This window comes from Chiloscyllium plagiosum, chromosome 15 (assembly GCF_004010195.1).
Source record: "Chiloscyllium plagiosum isolate BGI_BamShark_2017 chromosome 15, ASM401019v2, whole genome shotgun sequence".
Lineage (NCBI taxonomy): Eukaryota > Metazoa > Chordata > Chondrichthyes > Orectolobiformes > Hemiscylliidae > Chiloscyllium > Chiloscyllium plagiosum.
The window spans coordinates 1,439,399-1,459,744 of NC_057724.1; the positions used below are offsets into that span (position 1 = coordinate 1,439,399).

The 20,346-nt window shown below is 41.3% G+C and overlaps 1 protein-coding gene across 3 annotated transcripts in view; it reads right to left on the bottom strand.

The window, feature by feature from the left end:
• The window catches only part of LOC122557039 (nitric oxide synthase, brain-like), a 122,478-nt gene that overhangs the window by 36,635 nt on the left and 65,497 nt on the right, over positions 1 to 20,346 (bottom strand). For all 3 annotated transcript variants that reach the window (XM_043704268.1, XM_043704266.1, XM_043704267.1), the window contains exons 16-17: positions 17,596 to 17,770; positions 3,136 to 3,265 (exon numbers count right to left, since the gene is read on the bottom strand). In XM_043704268.1, the coding sequence (XP_043560203.1) occupies positions 3,136 to 3,265; positions 17,596 to 17,770 (305 nt within the window). The remainder of the gene's footprint in view (positions 1 to 3,135; positions 3,266 to 17,595; positions 17,771 to 20,346) is intronic.

The window sequence follows — 20,346 nt, forward strand, 5'->3', positions numbered from 1 at the left end:
AGATCGTATGAGGAAAGACTGAGGCACTTGGGGCTGTTTTCATTAGAGAAAAGAAGGTTTAGGGGTGACTTGATTGAGGTGTACAAGATGATTAGGGGGTTAGATAGGGTTGACAGTGTGAACCTTTTCCCGCGTATGGAGTCGGGTATTACAAGAGGGCATAGCTATAAATTAAGGTGGGGGGGGTAGATATAGGACTGAAGTTGGGGTAGGTTCTTCACTCAGCGAGTCGTCAGTTCATGGAATGCCCTGCCAGTAGCAGTGGTGGACTCTCCCTCTTTATGGGCATTTAAGCGGGCATTGGATAGGTATATGGAGGATAGTGGGTTAGTATAGGTTAGGTGGGCTTGGATCGGCGCAACATCGAGGGCCAAAGGGCCTGTACTGCACTGTATTCTTCTATGTTCTATGTTCTATCTTCATCCACCTGTTTTGTCACCTTCTCGAGAAACCTTTCACAAAACCTTGTTGACTATCCCTAATCAAATTATTCCTTTCCGGATGATTGTAAATCTCATCTCTTCTTACCTTTTCCAACACTTTACCCAGAACTGAAATAAGGCTCACTTGTCTATAATTACCAGGGTTGCCCCGTCTCCCCTCCTTAAACAAGGGAACAACAGTTGCTATCCTCCAGTCTTTTGACTCTATTCCTGTTGACAATGACGACATAAAGATAAAAGCTCCTCCTTGGCTTCCCAGAGAATCTGAGGATAAATCCCATCTGCCCCTGGGGTCTTATCTATTTTCAGATCTTCCAAAATTGCTAAAACCTCCTCTTTGTCAACTGCAATCTCATCTCATCTAGTAGCTTGATCTCAGTATTCCCGCTAACATTCCCTTTTTCTAATGTGAATACTGACGTTAAGTATTCATTAAGTGATTCCCTTATGTCCTCAGATTCCACGCACAACTTCCCACAAATGTCTTTGATAGGCCCTAATCTCACTCTCATCATTCTTTTATTCCTGAAATACCTACAGAAGGCCTTAGGGTTTTCCTTGATCCTATCCACTAACAATTTCTCATGCCCCTCTTGGCTCTTCTTAACCCTCTCTTTAGATCTTTTCTGGCTAACTTATAACTCTCAGGCCCCCAACTGAGCCTTCACGCCTCATCCTCATAGAAGTCTTCTTTCTCTTGACAAAAGCTTCAATTTCTTTAGTAAACCATGGTTCCCTCTTTCAAGAACTACCTCCTTGCCTGATAGGTACATAGTTATCAAGAATCCGCAGTAGCTGTTCCTTGAATAAGCTCCACATTTCAAGTGTGTCCATCCTCTGCAGTTTCCTATGCCATCCTCTGCATCCTAAATCTTGCCTAATCACATCATAATTGCATTTCCCCCAGTTATACCTCTTTCCCTGTGGTACATACCTTTCCCCCAGTTATACGTCTTTCCGTGCCCATTGCTATTGTAAGCATAACCGAATTATGGTCACTATCACCAAAGTGCTCACCTACCACCAAATCTAACACCTGGCCAGGTTCATTCCCCAGTACCAAATCCAATATGGCATCTCTACATACTGTGGTCTGTCTACATACTGTGTCAGAAAACCCTCCTGCACACATTGAACAAAAACTGACCCATCTCAACTGCTTGAACTGTCAATATTGGGGAAGCTAAAGTCTCCCATAACAACTACCCTGTCATCTCTACCCTATTGAGATTCATCTTTGCTATCCTTTCCCCTACATCCCTGGAACAATTCGGAGTCCTATAGAAAACTCCCAACAGGGTGATCTCTTCTTTCCTGTTTCTAATCTCAGCCTGAACTATCTCAGTGGATGAGTCATCACATATTATCTCAGCTGTTGTAATAAAACCCTTAATTAACAATGCCACCCTCCCCACCCCTTCACCATCTTCTCTGTTCTTACTGAAATATCTAAATCCCAGAATCTGCAATAACCATTCCTGTCCCTCCTCTAGACATGCCTCTAATGCAAGAAGGAATTTAAGAAAGCAATTTGAAGAAAAACTTCCAAACCCACGACCACTTCCATCTCGAAGGACAAAGGCAACAGATATATGAGAATACCACCACTGCCAAGTTCACCTCCAAGCCACTCAGCATCCAGACTTGAAAATATATAACCGTTTTTTCACTGTCACTCGGTCAAAATCCTAGCATTCACTCCTTAAAGGCATTGTGGGTCAACCCACAGCAAATGAACTGCAGCAGTTCAAGAAGGAATGTCACCACCATCTTCTCACAGGCAATTATGAATGGGCAACAAATACTGGCCAGCCAGCAATCCCCACATCCCACAAAATGAATAATTAAGAAAAAAACGGGCATGAGAAAGGACCTGTAAACAGGATTAGGGGAAATTTCAAGATATTTTAGAAAAACATTTCAGGGAAAAGGTTAACCAGGGAAAGAGTAGGGACCAAGGGGTCCAAGCTGTGTGTGAGGTTGCAGGACATTGGAAGAGTATTAAATAAATACCTCTCTTGCATCTTCATTCTGGAAATGGGGAACATAGATACGGAATTTTGGAACAGGGATTGTGAGGGACATGTACAGTTTGACATAGGAAATGGAGAAATAAAGGAAATGGAGAAATAGTGGAGGCTCTGTCGGACTTAAAAATGGACAAATTCCCAGGCCCAGATGAAAATACAGCCCAGGCTGCAGTGCAAGGTGACTCAGGAAATTGCAGGAACTCTGATACAAATTTTAAATTCCTCTCTGTCCACAGGGGAGCTGTCAGAGGACTGAAGGATGACTAATGTGGTTCCACTTTTCAAGAAGGGTGGTAGAAAAGAAGCAGGAATTTACAGACGACTGAATCTCATGTCAATGTAAGGAAATTATTGAAGAAAATTCTGTAGGACAGAATTAACATCCATTTGGATAGGTTCGGATTAATTAGGAATAGTCAGCATGGCTTTGTCAAACCTAACTGATGAAGGAGCAGCGCCTTGAAAGCTAGTGCTTCCAAATAAACCTGTTGGACTATAACCCGGTGTTGTATGATTTTTAACTTTGTGCACTTGATGCTGGAATACACAGTCCCCTGTTAGACACACAGCCAGTGCTGGGTTTTGTATATATCATACATGTACACACATGCACACTCACAGTGACAGTCAGTTCTCCATTTTCAGCTCATTTTCAGTTTTACCTGGTTCCAACTCTAACATCTCAGCCACAACGGACAGTCTATAATTGTTTGGTTTCCAGGTGGTGTCATTGTGGAAATCATCATGATCATTGCCAGTTTCATCATCGATACAGAAAACCTCACAAGCAGCCTGTGAAAATAGCAACACAATGTGAGGAACATGTGGTGAGAGTTAAATCATGAAACTGATTTAAACCAGTGAGCAATAGGAGATTAACTGGTGAAGAGAAGGGAGGTAGAAACAGCAAGATAGGTTGAGAGATAAAGAGAGAGTGGAAGAAGACATTGAGATATAAAAACCGGGACACAGTGAGTAATTGAAAGTGAGAGATAGAGACTCTTGGAAACAGTATGGTAGAGAGAATGGGAGACAGGGAAGTGGAGAAAATGGGAGACAATGGGTTAGAGAGACTGGTACAGAATGATAGAGACACAGAGGGATATTGAAACAGGGGAGAGATATGGAAAAACAGGAAGATAGAGAGACTGGGAGACAGAGGGATAGGTAGACTGGGAGATAGGGAGATATAGAAACAAGAACAGAAATTGCTGGGAAAACTCAGATCCATGGAGAGAAATCAGAGTTAACATTTCAGATCCAGTGACCCTTCTTCAGTACTGATATAGAAACTGGGAGATAGAGAGATAGAGACTGTGAGACTGGTGGCAAAGGGAACACTAAAATAGGCGGTTTCATGGAGCGTGAGGAAGATTATCAGAAATGGCAGCAAGACCTTGATCAGCTGGGGTAGTGAGGCAAGAAATGGCAAATGGAGTTGAATATAGGTAAGTGTATGGTCTTGCATTTTGGGAAGTCAAATCAAGGTAGAAGTTTTGTGGTTAGGGGTAGGGCCTTAAGGAGTGCAGTGGAACAGTGGAGTTCAGGTGCACGGTTCCCTGAAAATTAAGTGACAAGTAGACAGGGCAGTGAAGAAGGCTTTTGGCACATTGGCCTTTATCAGTTAGGGCATTGAGTATAGACGTTGGGAAATTATGTTGCAGTTGTACAGGATGTTGGTGAGGCTGCACGTGGAGTATTGTTTTCAGTTTTGGTCTCCTTGCTATAGAAAGGATGCTATTAAACTGGAAAAGTGCAGAAGAAATCTACAAGAATGTTGCCAGGGCTCAAGGGTCTAAGTTATAGGGAGAGGTTGGACAAGCCATGACTTCTTTCTGTGGACCATAGGAAACTGACCAGGGGGTCTTATTGAAGTATATAAGATCTTGAGAGGCATAGATAGGGTGAATGCACATCGTCTTTTTTCCAGGGATGGTGGGCGGCACGGTGGCACAGTGGTTAGCACTGCTGCCTCACAGCGCCAGAGACCCGAGTTCAATTCCCGACTCAGGCGACTGACTGTGTGGAGTTTGCACATTCAAAGATGTGCAGGTCAGGTGAATTGTCCATGCTAAATTGCCCGTAGTGTTAGGTAAGGGGTAAATGTAGGGGTATGGGTGGGTTGCGCTTCGGCGGGGCAGTGTGGACTTGTTGGGCCGAAGGGCCTGTTTCCACACTGTAAGCAATCTAATCTAATCTAATCTAATCAATCTAATCTAATCTAATTGAAGACTAGTGTGCATCAGGGAAAGATTAAAAGGGAACCCAACGGGCAACTTATTTTACACAGAAGGTGGCACGCATATGGAATGAGCTGCTAGTGGAAGAGGTTGAGGCAGGTACATTAAAAATATTTAAAAGGCATTTGTACAAGTACATGGATAGGAAAGGATTAAAGAATATGGGTCAAGTGCAGGGAAATGGGATTCGCGTGGATGGACAATTTGGTTGACATGGACCAGTTTGGACCGAAGGGCCTGTCTCTATACAATAAGACACAATGACTCTATAATGAGGTGTAATTAGAAACAAGGGTGAAAAGTTACAGGGAGACAAACATAGAAACTTTGAGGAAGACCAATGTTCTTGAAGAAATTGTATTGATTCGGCATCTTACTGTGAGTAGGAGGGAGGCAAGGATCAGCTGAATTTCAATGTTTCAAAGAAATTTGAAGATTGCTAGAATTAGGGATCCGTGATTGAAGACGAGAGGCAAAAACTGTGCAGAGAGAAGGAACAAGGCAGAAACCAAGGTGGAGAGAGAGAGAGACAAAAACTGAAAACTAAGGTCTTAAATGAAGTGCTCATGAGGTAATTGATGCACTGGATTTGATTTTGTTTTTCCAAAACTACCTGGTGTTGGGTATGGTCCCATTAGATTGGAAAATAACAAAAGTAAATCCTTTAATCAAAAAGGGAGGGAGATGGAAAGGAACAAACCACAGGCCAGTTAACTGAGTATGTGACATGATAATGTTAGAAGTTATTATTAACAAAGTTGTAACAGGGTTCAAAGCAGTTAGGCACAGTCAATATATTTTGTGAAATAAAAATCATGTTGAATTACGTTCTTTGAGGATAAAGGGGAACTAGTGGATGTCCTGTAAATAGATTTTCAGAAGGCATTTGTTAAGATGCTACACGAAAGCTAAGTGCTGAAAAAGATTCATTGTATAGATAAAATGCTGAATAGAAGATTGGCTGGCTAACAGGAAGAAGAGTGTAGATATAAATGAGTCTTCTTTCAGGTTAGCAAAGATGTATGAGTGGTAGTCCACGTGGGATTAGTGCTGAGCTCTCTAATAGTTCTAATATATATAAATAACTTGGAAGAAGGGATTCCACTGGAGTTTAGAAGAATAAGAGGTGACTTGATTGAAACAGGGTAGATGTGGAGAAGATAGTCCTCTAATGGAACAATCCAGAACTTGGGTTCGCTGTTTAAAAATGGGACACCACTTAAAATAGGGATGAGGTGAACTTTGTTCTCTCAAAGTACTGAATGTTCAGAATGGTCTAACTAAAAAATAAATGGAAACATCATTTTTGCATACCTTAATACTGGAGTGAGTAGTTTCTTGGTCAGTAGTGGAGTGAAAGGTTATCAGGGATAGGTGGCAATGTGATTTTGCAGTTACAGTCAGAGCAGCCAGGATCTCATTGATTGGCACTGGAAACTGAAGGAGCTGAGTGGCCTGCTTCCGCTCCTTGTTGAAATGCTTGCATTTTTGACTGAAGTTGCGATTGCTAAGTTTGTTGATGACACGAAGCTAGGAGAATAAGTTGTGAAGACAGCACAATCTTATCACCCTAATATGGCCTGAAAGAATGCCCGAGATCTCATGGACTGGTGGAAGATTGGATGGATGTATTAGTTAAATGTTGATTGGGAAAGAATTGGTTGTGCAACTATGAGGACTTTAATAAATGGGTTGGGGAACTTTGTGGAGTGTGGCTAATCAAAATAAAACTCATAATAAAAGTGTTGACTTGGACTCTGTTTAAATACAGTTACTTTTCAGAGTACAGAAAGTTCTGGAATAATGCATGTTTCAGCAGTACAATTTGGCTATAATGTCACTGAAGAATTAGGGCACTGTATTTTGGAGAATCCATTCCTCTGTTGGCAATAGCGCAATTCCAGCAGGGATCAGTTCCCACTTTTCATTCTGCACAGGTAAAGAGAGCAGCTTTCTATCATTTTTAAAATGTGCCGAGTTAAATTTACTTTTGTTAATAAATATGATTTCAACCTTCATTCAGGCTGTACTATACTTTGCATTAGATGTTTGGGTGACTTTTGGGTGATTGTGAGTGATATTTTTTGCGAGTCTGCCCAACTTTTCCCATAGGTCCAATTATTTCTATTAAGTGATTTTCTATTAAACGAAGTTTCATCAGAATGCAACTATGGCCGTTTAGAAGAAATCCTGTATAACATTTGTAAATTAGGATGATTGAATCTAAATATGAAGATTCAGGGTGTGTCTATCCACTTCTGTTTCCTGAAACAGAGCCTCATGACTCAGGGAAGAATGAGTATACAATGTGGACTGTGTTACTTCTTCACCAAAGAGGAAGCAAGGTGTGGCCTTACTACTGTCATAAACATAGGAGACAGAATAAGAAGCAAAGTTTTTTTTTGGAATTCAAGGTTTGAACTGATTGTTAAATTCCATGGATTAAATTTGTCAAAAAGATGTTTTATAGAACACTTAAGACATGGTCAAATTTTGGCAAGTGTAGAAACACTGAAGATAGTAACACAATGGAATTCAATAGTCTACAATGCTGCAGAAATTTCATCTAGAAATTCAGAATTCTGCACTGGTTTATAAGTTAATGAACTGTACCAAAGTATAAAGTATGGACAGACCTTTAGCTTTGATGGGAGTTAGATTTATAGATACACATACACTGTTAAAATAAATGTTGGGAGCACAAAAAAAAGTTCCTAGGAAGCAGTCCATTCCAAAGGCACACAGGAGCAAGTGTCAATATGACAGAGAATGGAGGATACAATATTGTTGGAGAGTTGTCTAGATACAGGTCTCAGGTGGCAATATGAAAGAAGAATTGAAACTAATAGAAATAAGGACAGAAATGTTATTTATAATTTTGAGAAGCAAAGAGAATTTGGGATTTATAATAAGAAAATGAGCCCCACACCTCAGTCGTGACCAATTGATGTTTAGGTGTCATTCAAAGTACCATTAACCATGAACTGTCTCAAACAATATTACAAAGTGATTTGAAACTAAATATGAAACAAACATTCAGAGGCAGAAAAATGGCCGAAATAGATTAAGGGGAGGGCAATGTATTGGTCACAAGAACTTTCAGCTGATTAATGAATATGCTGGTGATAGAGCTTTTTAAATTGTACAGTAATGTGGATGTACATCTACAGGGTATGGAATAGACTTTCCAAAATATTGCTGAATCTCAGGAATAAGGATTGGGACAAAGTTAGGCATTTAAGAGTTTAACAACTTTCAGATTTAGGATAATTTCACCACTAAATAAATTTTAGAAGTGTCACTGACATCAGAGAAAAGAAAATCAGAGATGAAGAAACAATGGTAATAAAATTGCATTGTATTGTGCCCATCCATACTCAAAACGGTTTAAAAAATTAGTAAGGCATACAGAATAAATGACAATGAGTGTGATACATCAAAGGACACTGTCACAATCTATTGTACATCTGTCCTTAGCAAGAGGTCTCAACATATATATATTTAAAGGTATGGAATATAGAAGACAAATACCTTGATTTTAAATTTTGTAGATGTGATAACATGATTCTATCTGCCAACAATAAAATGTAGTTAAGGTAAGAGAAAAATTGTGGAGAAGGTCACAGAAAAGGACCAGCTTTGGACAACTACAGGGGACATGGTAGCACAATGGTGAGCACTGCTCACAGCGCCAGAGACTGAGATTTGATTCCAGCCTTGGGTGACTGTATAGAGTTTGTACTGTGTAGTCGAATGGGTTTCCATTCTGATCTCCTCCTACAGTTCCAAAATGTGCAGGTTATGTGGATTGGCCATGCTAAATTATCCATAGTGTCTCAGGATATGCAGGCTAGGTTGATTTGCTATGGTAATTTGTGGGGTTACAGAATTAGGATGGGGGCTGAGTCTGCATGGGAAGCTCTTCAGAAGGTTGTTGTAGACTTGATGAGCTGAATGGCCTCTGCACTGTAGGGATTACATGAACTGAAAGCATTATGTAGGAGCTGTTGTACACCAAGTTAATCAACATTGAACATATCTGCAGCAAGTATTTACAGCTTGAGCAGCTTTGGATCTGACTTGAGGGGATTTGAAATATGGTCCCTGATAACGGACAGCAAGGTGTGACGGAAGGTGAAACAGGTATGGTTACACAAGGGCAGTTCTCAAGAAGCTTTTGTCCTTGCAATTGTCCAAGAATTACACAGTTTTTACACACTGTACAGATGAGAATGGAGACGGAAGGGACGAGAAACAAACTGACCATGACATTTTGGCAGAAGGACCCATTCAGAAGGAGGGAGGAAATAAGAATTTATGTATAATTTAAGGGCAAGATACTGTACTCTGCAGTCACAAGTCCTGAAGGCTATGTTCTAGATTAGAGTGGTGCTGGAAAAGCACCACTCTAATCTAGAATCTGGTTTCCAGCATCTGCAGTCCTTGTTTTTACCTGAAGGCTATGTTGCCTGACTGGTTCCAGGGTTAAGAACATCTCCTCGGTGCTGGAGAAGAACTTGGTGATACTAATGATATTAATGGGACTGGAAAGGAGGTTCTGCTGAAAGATTTTGAAGAGTTGAATTGAAAAGAAGAATCTCCAAGGTAATAACCTACAAGCAAACTGGAATCAGTAAATAAGGTCAAGGAGATAAGTGTGTGACTTAAAGATTGGTGTGGGAGGAATGGCCATTGATGCCATCCTGGAGTATTTGGAGATGCCGGTGTTAGACTGGGGTGTACAAAGTTAAAAATCACACAACACCAGGTTATAGTCCAACAGGTTTAATTGGCAGCACTAGCTTTCTGAGCACTGCTCCTTCATCAGCGCACCAAAAGCTAGTGCTTCCAATTAAACCTGTTGGATTATAACCTGGTGTTGTGTGATTTTTAATGCTGGACTATAGATAGCTGATCTCATTGGATTGGCTTCACTTGAACTGCACTGGGATCAGTATCCTAGTGAACTGAATAACTAGGGCTGTACAGATGACTTTGAATTAATGGTGCTGGATGGGATTGAATATGCACAGAATAATTATGAAGACAGCAACAGAAAGCCCTTGTAACAATGGGGCATGTGAAATGAACCACACAGTCCATAAAACTTTGAGAACAACCAAACTGTCAATTATCATTTATGTTGGTGTTTGGGCAGTAGATGTTAAGAATTCATTGCTGATGGTTAGAGGATATAGTCCATATCAGTTAGTTTTTGGTAGGAATCTAAATGTTCCATCAGTAAGAAGTGATCAGCCTCTAATTTGGAAAGGGGTTGCAACTAGTTTTGCTTTGTTGAAACATTTGAGGACACAGCATGCAGATAGAAAAATAAATCATTAAAGCCAAAGTCTCAGAAAGAATTTGTTAAATATAAGGTAAGGCCATGTGGACACCAGTTTTAATCTGGCAAATATTGTTTAGTGTAAGACATAGGCCTTAGAGAATAGAGAGACCTGGGGGCTATTGGCAAAGATCAAACAATAATAATTTTACGTCATGGAAGCAAACTGTTTCCAGATTTAGATTCTGAAGGAGTTTTACAAAATAATAGAGAAGCTAGGTACGTCTCATAAGCAAATGTTGCACAGCTAGAAGGATCAAACTACCACAATTGATAGTTTATCTAGTAATGGACAGATTAATTCTGATGCTCAAATGAGTCCATTGATTCCAAAGGACAACTACTAAAAGGAGGCATCAAAGTCAAATATTTATGAGAAAGGAGCTGGTCAATGGAGAGGTGCAACTTTTATAAGTGGAGCTGAGAAGGCCGCTAATAAACATAAAACCTGAATTAATGTGCATGATGACGAGCAGGAGATTAGGCCCATTGATTGCAAACATGAACTACTGAGGTGGAAGGGAGGAAAATGTAGTATAAGCCCAAATAATGAAGATTAAATCATAGATCATTGGAAAGAATCCTATTAATAAGCGAGGGAGGTCAAACAAAAGCAGTACAGAAAAAGAAGGCCAGATAGAGAATTAACAAGGACAAAAAAAAAGCACAAATCAGAAGCTTTAGTAGCCATAAACAAACTAGAAGACAACTTAATAAAAATACTAAATAACAAGAACTACAAAGCTGGAGAGAATGTGGAAAATGCACAAGTGTTAACCAGCTCTATCACATAGGTGGATGTGCATGAAAGCCTTTATCTCATCAGGTTCTTTTGAAAACCTCAAATGGACATTCCTTCACCACACTCACAGATAGTTTATTCCAGACCCTAAACATTTGCTTTGTGTTTCTCCTTGTCCCTCCATTTATTCTTTCCGAAATTCCCGAACATCTGTGCCCTCAGGTTCTTGAACCTTCCTCTAATGGGAACAGTTTGTCTCTATCTACTCTATCCAGACCCCGCATGATTTTCAATATCTAGGTCAAATCTGTCTCAACCTTTGCTTCTCCACTGAAAACAGTCCCAGCTTTTTTTAGTCAATCGACATAACAGAAGTTCTTCATAAGGGAATGGTTTTCATGAATCTTTTTCGCACCCTCTCTGAAGCCTTTGTGTCCTTCTGTGGTATTGTAGGGAACATTTAGCATTGCATGATGGGAAAAAATTGGCCAACTCTTGAGTTATAGATCACTAAGTTATAAAGGACTATGGCAAAAGGTTAGAGACAGTAAACATGACACAGGCTGATAGCATACAAAATCTCTAGCCTTGTAACGGCTCCTTTTATATTTCGAACTGCAGATTTTAGCCTAAACAAAACGTCCGGACACAGAAACAAAGTTATAGAATGACATGAATGATTGATGCTTTGGAAAACCAATAAGGAAACGTTCAGTGTTATGGATCACAAACATTCCAAGATAATCTGTCACTCCTCAGCATATTCTAAAGTATTTAAATGTTATCCTTTCCTTTGTAAAGTGTGAAAAATCACGGAGAGCTTGAGAAACTTGTCTCTCTTCTCTCATGTTTTTAGCCAAAAAACTGCATGTAGTGTTTCTTTTTTAATAAAGGCTGAATATTTTTCAGTTCAAGGGTGTTTCTGAACCTTTGTCTAATGTGTTCATTTAGCTCTCATAGAGATGTGCTAATTAAAATCCGATTTAACACTTCCCTAAGTTCAAATCCCAAAATGGGGCGCAATTCTCCAGTTGATACTAAACAAGTCTTTTTTTAACAGCAGCTTCGGCACGACTTTGTTGCATTTGTACTGTTCCACACCCCCAGATGTTGCCAAGGGAGACAGGAAGCAAGACACTTCTGGAATACTGCATTCAATTCTGGTCACTGTGCGATAGGAAAGATGTTGTAAATCTTAAAAGGATGCAGTAAAGATTTACCAGGATGTTGCTGGAGTTGGAGGGAGAGTCTGAACAGGCTTGAGCTATTTTCCTTGGGTTGTCATTCGCTTGGACCTGTGTTTTTGTTTTTGCTGCTGCTTTCCTTTTATTTACTTATCTGTGCTACTTAGCTCTGTGATCTGCCTGTATTGCTCGCAAGACAATACCTTGGTACACGTGCCTTGGTACACGTGACAATCAATTCAATTCAATGCAATTCACAGTCTGAGGGGCGACCTTATAGAGACTTATAAAACCATGATGGGCATCGTTAGGGTGAATAGCCCAGGTCTTTTTCCCAGGGTAAGGGAGTCCAAAACTAAAGGGCATAGGTTTACAATGAGAGGGGAAAGATTCTAAGGGGACCTCGGGGTAACATTTTCACACAGAATTGCTACATAGATGGCATGAGCTGCTGGTGGAAGTGATGGGGGCTGAACCAATTAACTAGGAGCAGGAATAGGCCATCTGGCCCTTCTAGCCTGCTCTGCCATTCAATAAAATCATAGCTGATCTTTATGTCGACTCTGCTCCACTTACCTGCCCTCTCTCCATAACCCTTAATTCCTTTACTGTTCAAAACAATATCCAGCTTAGCTTTAAAAACATTTACTGAGGAAGCCTCAACCATTTCATTGGGCAGGGAATTCCACAGATTCACAACCCTGTGGGTAACGAAGTTCCTTCTAATTCAGTCCGAAATCTGGTCCCCCCAATTTTGAGGCTATGCCCTCTTATCCTAGTTTGACCCGCTGGTGCAAATATCTTCTCTACTTCTTTCTTTTGTTCCCTATCTATTCTCTTCATCATTTTATATGTTTCTATAAGATCCCCACCCTCCACTCCCAATCTTCTAAATTACAATGAATATAATCCTTATAAGCCAACCCCCTCAACTTGGGAATCAAACTAGTCAACCTCCTCTGCACCCCTCTTAGTGCAAGTACAACCTTTCCCAAGTAAGAAGACCAAAACTGCAAGCAGGACCCTATAAAGCTGTAACATAACCTCTCTGCTTTTAAACTCAATCCTTTTAGTAATGAAGAACAAAATTCTATTTGCCTTCTTAATTATCTATTACACTTGCAGGGCCAACCTTTTGTGAATCATGCACAAGGACACTCCCAGGTCCCTCTGCGTAGCAGCATGCTGCAATTTCTTACTATTCAAGTAGTAATCCTTTTTGCTGTTATTCCTACCAAAATGGATGACTTCATATTTATTAACATTGTACTCCATCTGTCAGACCCTTGTACACTCACTCAAACTATGTCCCTTTACGAAGTTTTACTGCCCTCTGTACACTTTTGATATAAAAGGTACAATTTCAATATTTAAAAGGCATCTGGACGGGCACATGAATAGGACCATAATTATTCACAATTTGGAGCTGGAGACCATGTGTAGTGTGTCAAGGTTTGCAAATGACACTAAGTTGATTAGATTTTTTTTAGATTAGATTACAGTGTGGAAACAGGCCCTTCAGCCCAACAAGTCCACACCGACCTGCCGAAGCGAAACCCACCCATACCCCTACGTTTACCCCTTACCTAACACTACGGGCAATTTAGCATGGCCAATTCACCTGACCCTGCACATCTTTGGACTGTGGGAGGAAACCGGAGCACCCGGAGGAAACCCACGCAGACACGGGGAGAACGTGCAAACTCCACACAGTCAGTCACCTGAGGCAGGAATTAAACCCGGGTCTCTGGCGCTGTGAGGCAGCAGTGCTAACCACTGTGCCACCGTGCCGCCCAGTGGTAGAGGAAAGTGTACAGAGGTCTATAAAACTTTGTAGCCTCCTGGCAAACTCACTATTTGGTCCTGATGTAGCAAATATTATTGACAATTTTAGGTTCATGACAGTGAACCCTAGAATTAAACATTGAGTCTTAGAATTGTACATCACAGAAACAGACCCTTTGGTCCATGCTGAACAGATATCCTAAATTAATCTAGTCCCATTTGCCAGCATTTAGCCTGTATCCCTCTAAACGCTTCCTATTCATGTACCCGTTCAGAAGACTTTTAAGTATTGGTGTTGGGCAGATTATGGAAAATTGTCGGTGCAACCAGGTGATGGTGATGGGAGGTTTAGATTTTCCCAACAGTGACTGGGATTCACTTAGAGGTTTAGATGGAGCAAAATTTGTAAGGAGCATCCAGGAGAGTTTTATAGAGCAGTATGTAAATAGTCCAACTCAGCAAGGGGCCATACTGGACCTGGTGTTGGGGAATGAGCCCAGCAAGGTGGTTGAAGTTTCAGTAGGGGATTACTTTGGAAATAGTGATAACAATTTTGTAAGTTTTGGAATACTCATGGGCAAAGATGAGAGTAGTCCTAAAGGAAGAGTGCTAAATTGGTGGAAGGCCAACTATAGCAAAATTCGGCAGGAGCTGGGGAATGTAGATTGGGAGCAGCTGTTTGAGGGATAGAAATGGCAAGATAAGGGAATCATAGATGACATGTGAAATTGTGAGACTAGCTAAGAGGAAAAAGGAAGCATACATAAGGAAAACAGTCAAAGCTTTGAAAGAACATCAGGAAAGTAGAACCAATCTAAAAAGAATTAAAAGGATGAAAAGGGGTCATAAAAATTTTTTAGCAAACAGGGTTAAGGAAAATCCCAAAGCCTTTTATTTGTATATAAGGAGCAAGAGGGCAATGAGAGAAAGGGTTGGCCCATTCAAGGTCAAAGACAGAAAGTCATATGTGGAGTCAGAGAAAATGGGTGAGATTCTTAATGAATACTTTGCATCGGCATTCACTGAGGAAAGGGACATGACAGATGTTGAGATTAGTGATAGATGTTTGATTACTCTCGGTCAAGTTGGCATAAGGGGAGAAGGTGGGTATTCTAAAGGACATTAAGGTGGACAAATCCCTCGTCCTGTTAGGATCTATTCCAGGTTACTGAGGGAAGCGAGAGAGATATCTTTGCAACATCTTTGAACATAGGTCAGGTTCCCAGAGGACTAGAGAATTGCTAATGTTGTCCCTTGTTTAAGAAGGGTAGCAAGGATAATCCAAGTATTTATAGACTGGTGAGCCTAATGTCAATGGTACAGAAGTTGCTGGAGAAGATACTGAGGGATAGGAACTATTCCCATTTGGAAGGAAATAGGCCTACCAGCGATAAGCAACATGGTTTTGAGCGGGGAAGGTCATGTCATACCAACTTAATAGAATTCTTTGAGGAAGTGACAAAGTTGATTGGTGAGGGAAGGGCTGAAGATGGCATATACATGGACTTCAGTAGGCATTTGATAAGGTTCTCCATGATAGACTGATGGTGAAAGTGAAGTTGCATGGGGTCCAGGGTGTACTAGATAGATGGATAGAGATCTGGCTGAGCAACATGAGACAGGGAGTAGTAGTGGAAGGGAGTTTCTCAAAATGGAGACCTGTGACCGTTGGTGTTCCAAAGGGATCCGTGCTGGGACTATTGTTGCTTGTGATTCTGAAGGAAGATGTAGGTGGTCTGATTAGCAAGTTAGCAGATGACACTAAGATTGGTGGAGTATCAGATAGCGAAGGACACTGTCAGAGAATGCAGCAGAATATAGATAGATCGGAAAGTTGGGTGGAGAAATGGCAGATGGAGTTCAATCCAGGCAAATGTGAGGTGATGTCATTTGGAAGATCCAATTCAAGAATGAACTATGTAGTAAATGGAAAAGCCCTGGAGAAAATTGATATACAGAGAGATCTGGGTGTTCAGGTCCATTGTCCCCTGAAGATGGCAACGCAAGTCAATAGAGTGGTCAAGAAAGCATACAGCATGCTTTCCTTCATCAGACGGGATATTGAGTACAAGAGTTGGCAGGTCATGTTACAGCTGTATTGGACGTGGTTTGGCCACATTTGAAATACTGCATAAAGTTCAGGTTGCCACATTACCAGAAGAATGTTGATGCTTTGGAGAGGGTACAAAGGAGGTTCACCAGGTGTTGCCTTGTATGGAGGGCACTAGCTATGAAGAGAGGTTGAGTAGATTAGGATTATTTTCATTAGAAATATGGAGGTTGAGGGGGGACTTGATTGAGGTCTACAAAATCATGAAAGGTATAGACAGGGTGGATAGTAAGAATCTTTTTCCCCAGAGTGTGGGACTCAATTACTAGGAGTTCAAGATGAGAGGGGAAAGGTTTAAGGGAGATATGCATGGAAAGGTCTTTTTGTAGGGGGTGGTGGATGCCTGGAACATGTTGCCAGCGGAGGTGGTAGAGGCAGGCACAATAGCCTCATTTAAGATGCATCTAGACAGATACATGAATAGGCAGGAAGCAGAGGGATACAGATCGTTAGAAAATAGCAACAGGTTTAGACAGAGGATCTAGTTTGGTGTAGGCTTGGTGGGCCGAAGGGCCTGTTCCTGTTATTTGTTCTTTGTTCTAATCAATCTCATCTTCCAGGATCTTCCCTTCCGGTAGACTTGTCAATGAGATTCAACCTCCCCACAACTCCCCACCCTGATCCTAATCCCACCAAATTGCTGATCATCAATTTCTGTTCGTGACCTCTGTATTAACTTTTTTTTATTCATTTGAGGGATGTGGGCATTACTGACTAGGCAGCATTTATTGCCCATCCCTAGTTTCCCTTGAGAGGGTGGTGGTGAGTTGCCTTTTGAACTGCTGCAGTCCATCTGTTGTGGGTTGGCCCACAATGTTGTTTGGAAGATAATTCTGGGATTTTGTACGTGTAACAGTGAAGATTGGTGATAACTTTCCAAGTCAGGATGGTCATGGTTCTCCCACGTATCTGCTGCCCCTCTAGATGGAAATGGTCATGGGTTTGCAAGGTGTTATCTGAGGATCTTTCATGCACTTGGTGAAGTAGAAACTGCTGTTACTGAATGTTAATGGTGGAGTGAGCAGATACTTGTGGATATGGCGCCAATCAAGCAGGCTGCTTTGTCCTGGATGATGTCAAGCTTCTTGAGTGTTGTTGAAGCTGTGCTCATCCAGGCAACTGGAGAATACCCTATCACATTACTGACTTGTGCTTTGTAGATAATGGACAAGCTTTGGGGAATTAGGTGATGTGTTTCTTACAGCCGTATTCCAAGACTCTAACCTGCTCTTGTATTTATCTAGGGAATGTAATTGAGTTTCTGGTCAATGGTAACTCTAAGGATGTGGATAATCCCAAGGATAAGTACATACAATAAACAGCTGTCTCCCTTTAGGTGTCGACCCTCTCTCCTTTAGACATATCTTTATCACCTCCCTCCTCCCAAACAAACTGTCCACCTTTTCATTCTGACAACCACTGACCAATTTCCGAACACTCTGTCCTCTCCAATACATGTGAAGACATGGTAATTGTCAAAATACCTTCCCACTTTTCCAAGAATTCCGTGTTAGTTCTTCCCCAAACCATTCTGACAATGGTGGGAAGTTGTTTCCTCTCTCCATGGCACTTGCCAGTCTGCTACATTTCAGCCAATGGATAGTGAAATATCAGGGAACCATGTTTCAAGACAGGTAGAAAAGAAATGTGACCAACAGACAGGATAGTTTGCCCGAGGAGTGGGAATGAGAGAGGCTGTCAGTTCATTTCATAAAACCTTAAAAGCATTCTTGGACCAGAGCCGGAATAGATCGTCCTGTCCACACAGCTCATCTCCTTCCGCCATGGTCAAGATTCTTTGGGCTCCCAGCTCCTCCAGTTTGGTGTCGATGGCACGGGCAAAAGCACAGAAATGTGGGTACACTCGTGAACCCAGGCCAAAAACTGCAAACCTACAGGAATAAAACAAATCAGATTATAACTCTCTGTCCTGGCTGTTGCTGTATCTGCAGCTTAAGGATCGAGAGAGAAGGGAGCAAGGACAGAGGAAAGGGGTTGAAGGAATAGGAAAGCAAAAGGGAGGAGAGGATGAGGGAGCAGGAGAAGATGAGGGAGAAGGGGAGGATCAACCTCAGGGCTTTGTGACCCTCGGGTTAAAACACCAGCAATCATGTCTCTCTAATTAGAGAGCAGCAGTGGGGATTACAAAATATTCAGCACCATTTGTGACTTCTCAGATACTGGTGCAGTCTATAACCAAAATTAGCAGATCTGGTCAACATTCTTCAGGGCAACAAGGGATGGGTGATAATTGTTAACTTAGCAAAAATGCGCACACTCCACGAATGCATAAAATAAACTTCCAGGTTTGGTTGATAAATGGCAAGTAATATAAAGTCATGCTGGCCATTCCTTTACTGTAGCTGAGTTAAAATCATGGAACCCCCTGTCCAGTATTGTGGTGGATGTTCCTATACCACTGCAGCAATTCAAAAAGGCAGCTCACCACATCTCTTTTAATGGCAACCAGGCAATAAATGCTCACCTGGTCAGTGATATAATGTCCCATAAATAAATATATGTTTTTTTAAAAATCATACAAAGATGGATGAAGTGAGAGCAGAAATAGAAATCAATGGTTTTAATTGGATATCCTTTACAGAATCATGGCTGCAGTGTAACTGTGATGATGCTGTCACATTACAAAGGTTATTTTGTCCTTGGGTTTTTTGAAGAGAAGTTGTAAAGGCAGAGGTGTTGAAGAGTCTAGTTTAACCATGGCTAGTTGTGGCTAGTTCTCCCAGTTTAGGTTTTTTTCTAGTTTGTTTTTAGCGGTACCAGTCACAAGATGTGAGAGTCCAGGAGAGTTGCAATATTCAGTGAAAAATTTCTCTGACTTTCTCTGAAATCTCCCTCTGAATGTTGTTCCTTCCTGCTTATAAGAATTTGTGTTTGAATTTATTTTCTTTTGTCAAGGGGTGTGTTTATGGGATGTTACTGTATTCGAACAGTTAATTAGTATTAGATACTGTATCAGGTCAGTTAAGTTTTTAATAGTTAAGTTATTCCAAATTTCACTTTCTTTTGTTCATGTTTTAACTGTTTTCTTTAAATGAATTGTGTTTTGCTTCAAGATGAGTGGTTTGGCCAGTTGTATCACACCTGTAACACCCACTTCACATCTGCCTATAAAATAAGGAAAAGTTAGGGTCTAGGCTACCTGCTTAGAACATTTTGAGGGGATCTGGCCTGGTACATAACAGTAACCAAGTTGGACGGAGATAGTCAAGGACGGTGACATTTTGGAAGGATGAAGGTAACCATGGAGGTAGAGTAGCTCTGCTAATAAAGGATGAGATCAGCACAGTGCTGAGAAATCATCTTTGTTCAGAAGTCAAGATGCAGAATCAGTTTTGTGGAGATCAGGCATAGCAATGAAAGCAGTGACTGATTGGGAGTACTGTGTAGGTCTCCTCATGGCATGACAGAACATAATTTTTAAAATTACAGAAAAAAGAACAAAGAAAATTACAGCACAGGAACAGCCAGCCAAGGCTGAGCCAATCCAAATCCTCTAGGTAAACCTGTTGCTTATTTTCTAACAATCTGTATCCCTTTGCTCCCTGCCCATTCATGTATCTGTCGAGATACATCTTAAATGACGCTATCGTGCCCGCTTCTACCATCTCCGCTGACAACGCATTCCAGGCATGCACCACCGTTTGCATAAAGAATTTTCCATGCACATCTTCCCGAAACTTTTCCCCTCTCACTTTGAACTCATGACCTCGAGGAGTTGAGTCCCCCACTCTGCGAAAAAGCTTCCCGGGGCAGCCGGGAAGGAAAGCAGTGAGTATAAATACTCACTCTTTGATGCCAACAGTCATTTTGAGTGCGAGCAGCAGCAGAGTGTAAAGGAACCCGGAAGGCTACAGCTAAGGTGAGACAGTTTGTTTTAAAATCACTTACCGGTAGCAGGCAGCGGTGTTTTTTTTTCTCTTCACAGAAAAAGCGGGAGCAGCAGGGGGAAGTGATGAAGACCAGAGGGGCAGCCGGGTAGATTTTTTCCCTATAAAAGCACGCAGGAGAAGAACCTGAAGCACTACAGAGGTAGTGCCTCCCACCCGCCCTCCTCCTCTAACCTAATAATAAGACCTGTTGTGGAAAGTAGGTAAGTGCTGCATTTTGCTTGTTCTATTCTTTAGACACAGTTTTTTTTTAAAAAAGGTTACTTTTAGAGGGATGGCAGTGAAAGCAGTGCAATGTTCCTCTTGCAACATGTTTGAGGAGGGATACCATGGACGTCCCTGCTGATTACACTTGCAGGAAGTGCACCAATCTCCAGCTCCTCCAAGACCGTGTTAGGGAACTGGAGCTGGAGTTGGATGAACTTAGGATCATTCGGGAGGCAGATGGGGTCATAGATCGGAGCTTTAGGGAAGTAGTAACTCCAAAGATGGCAGATAGATGGGTGACAGTGAGGGGGACTGGGAGGAAGCAGCCAGTGCAGGGACCCCCTGCAGCCGTT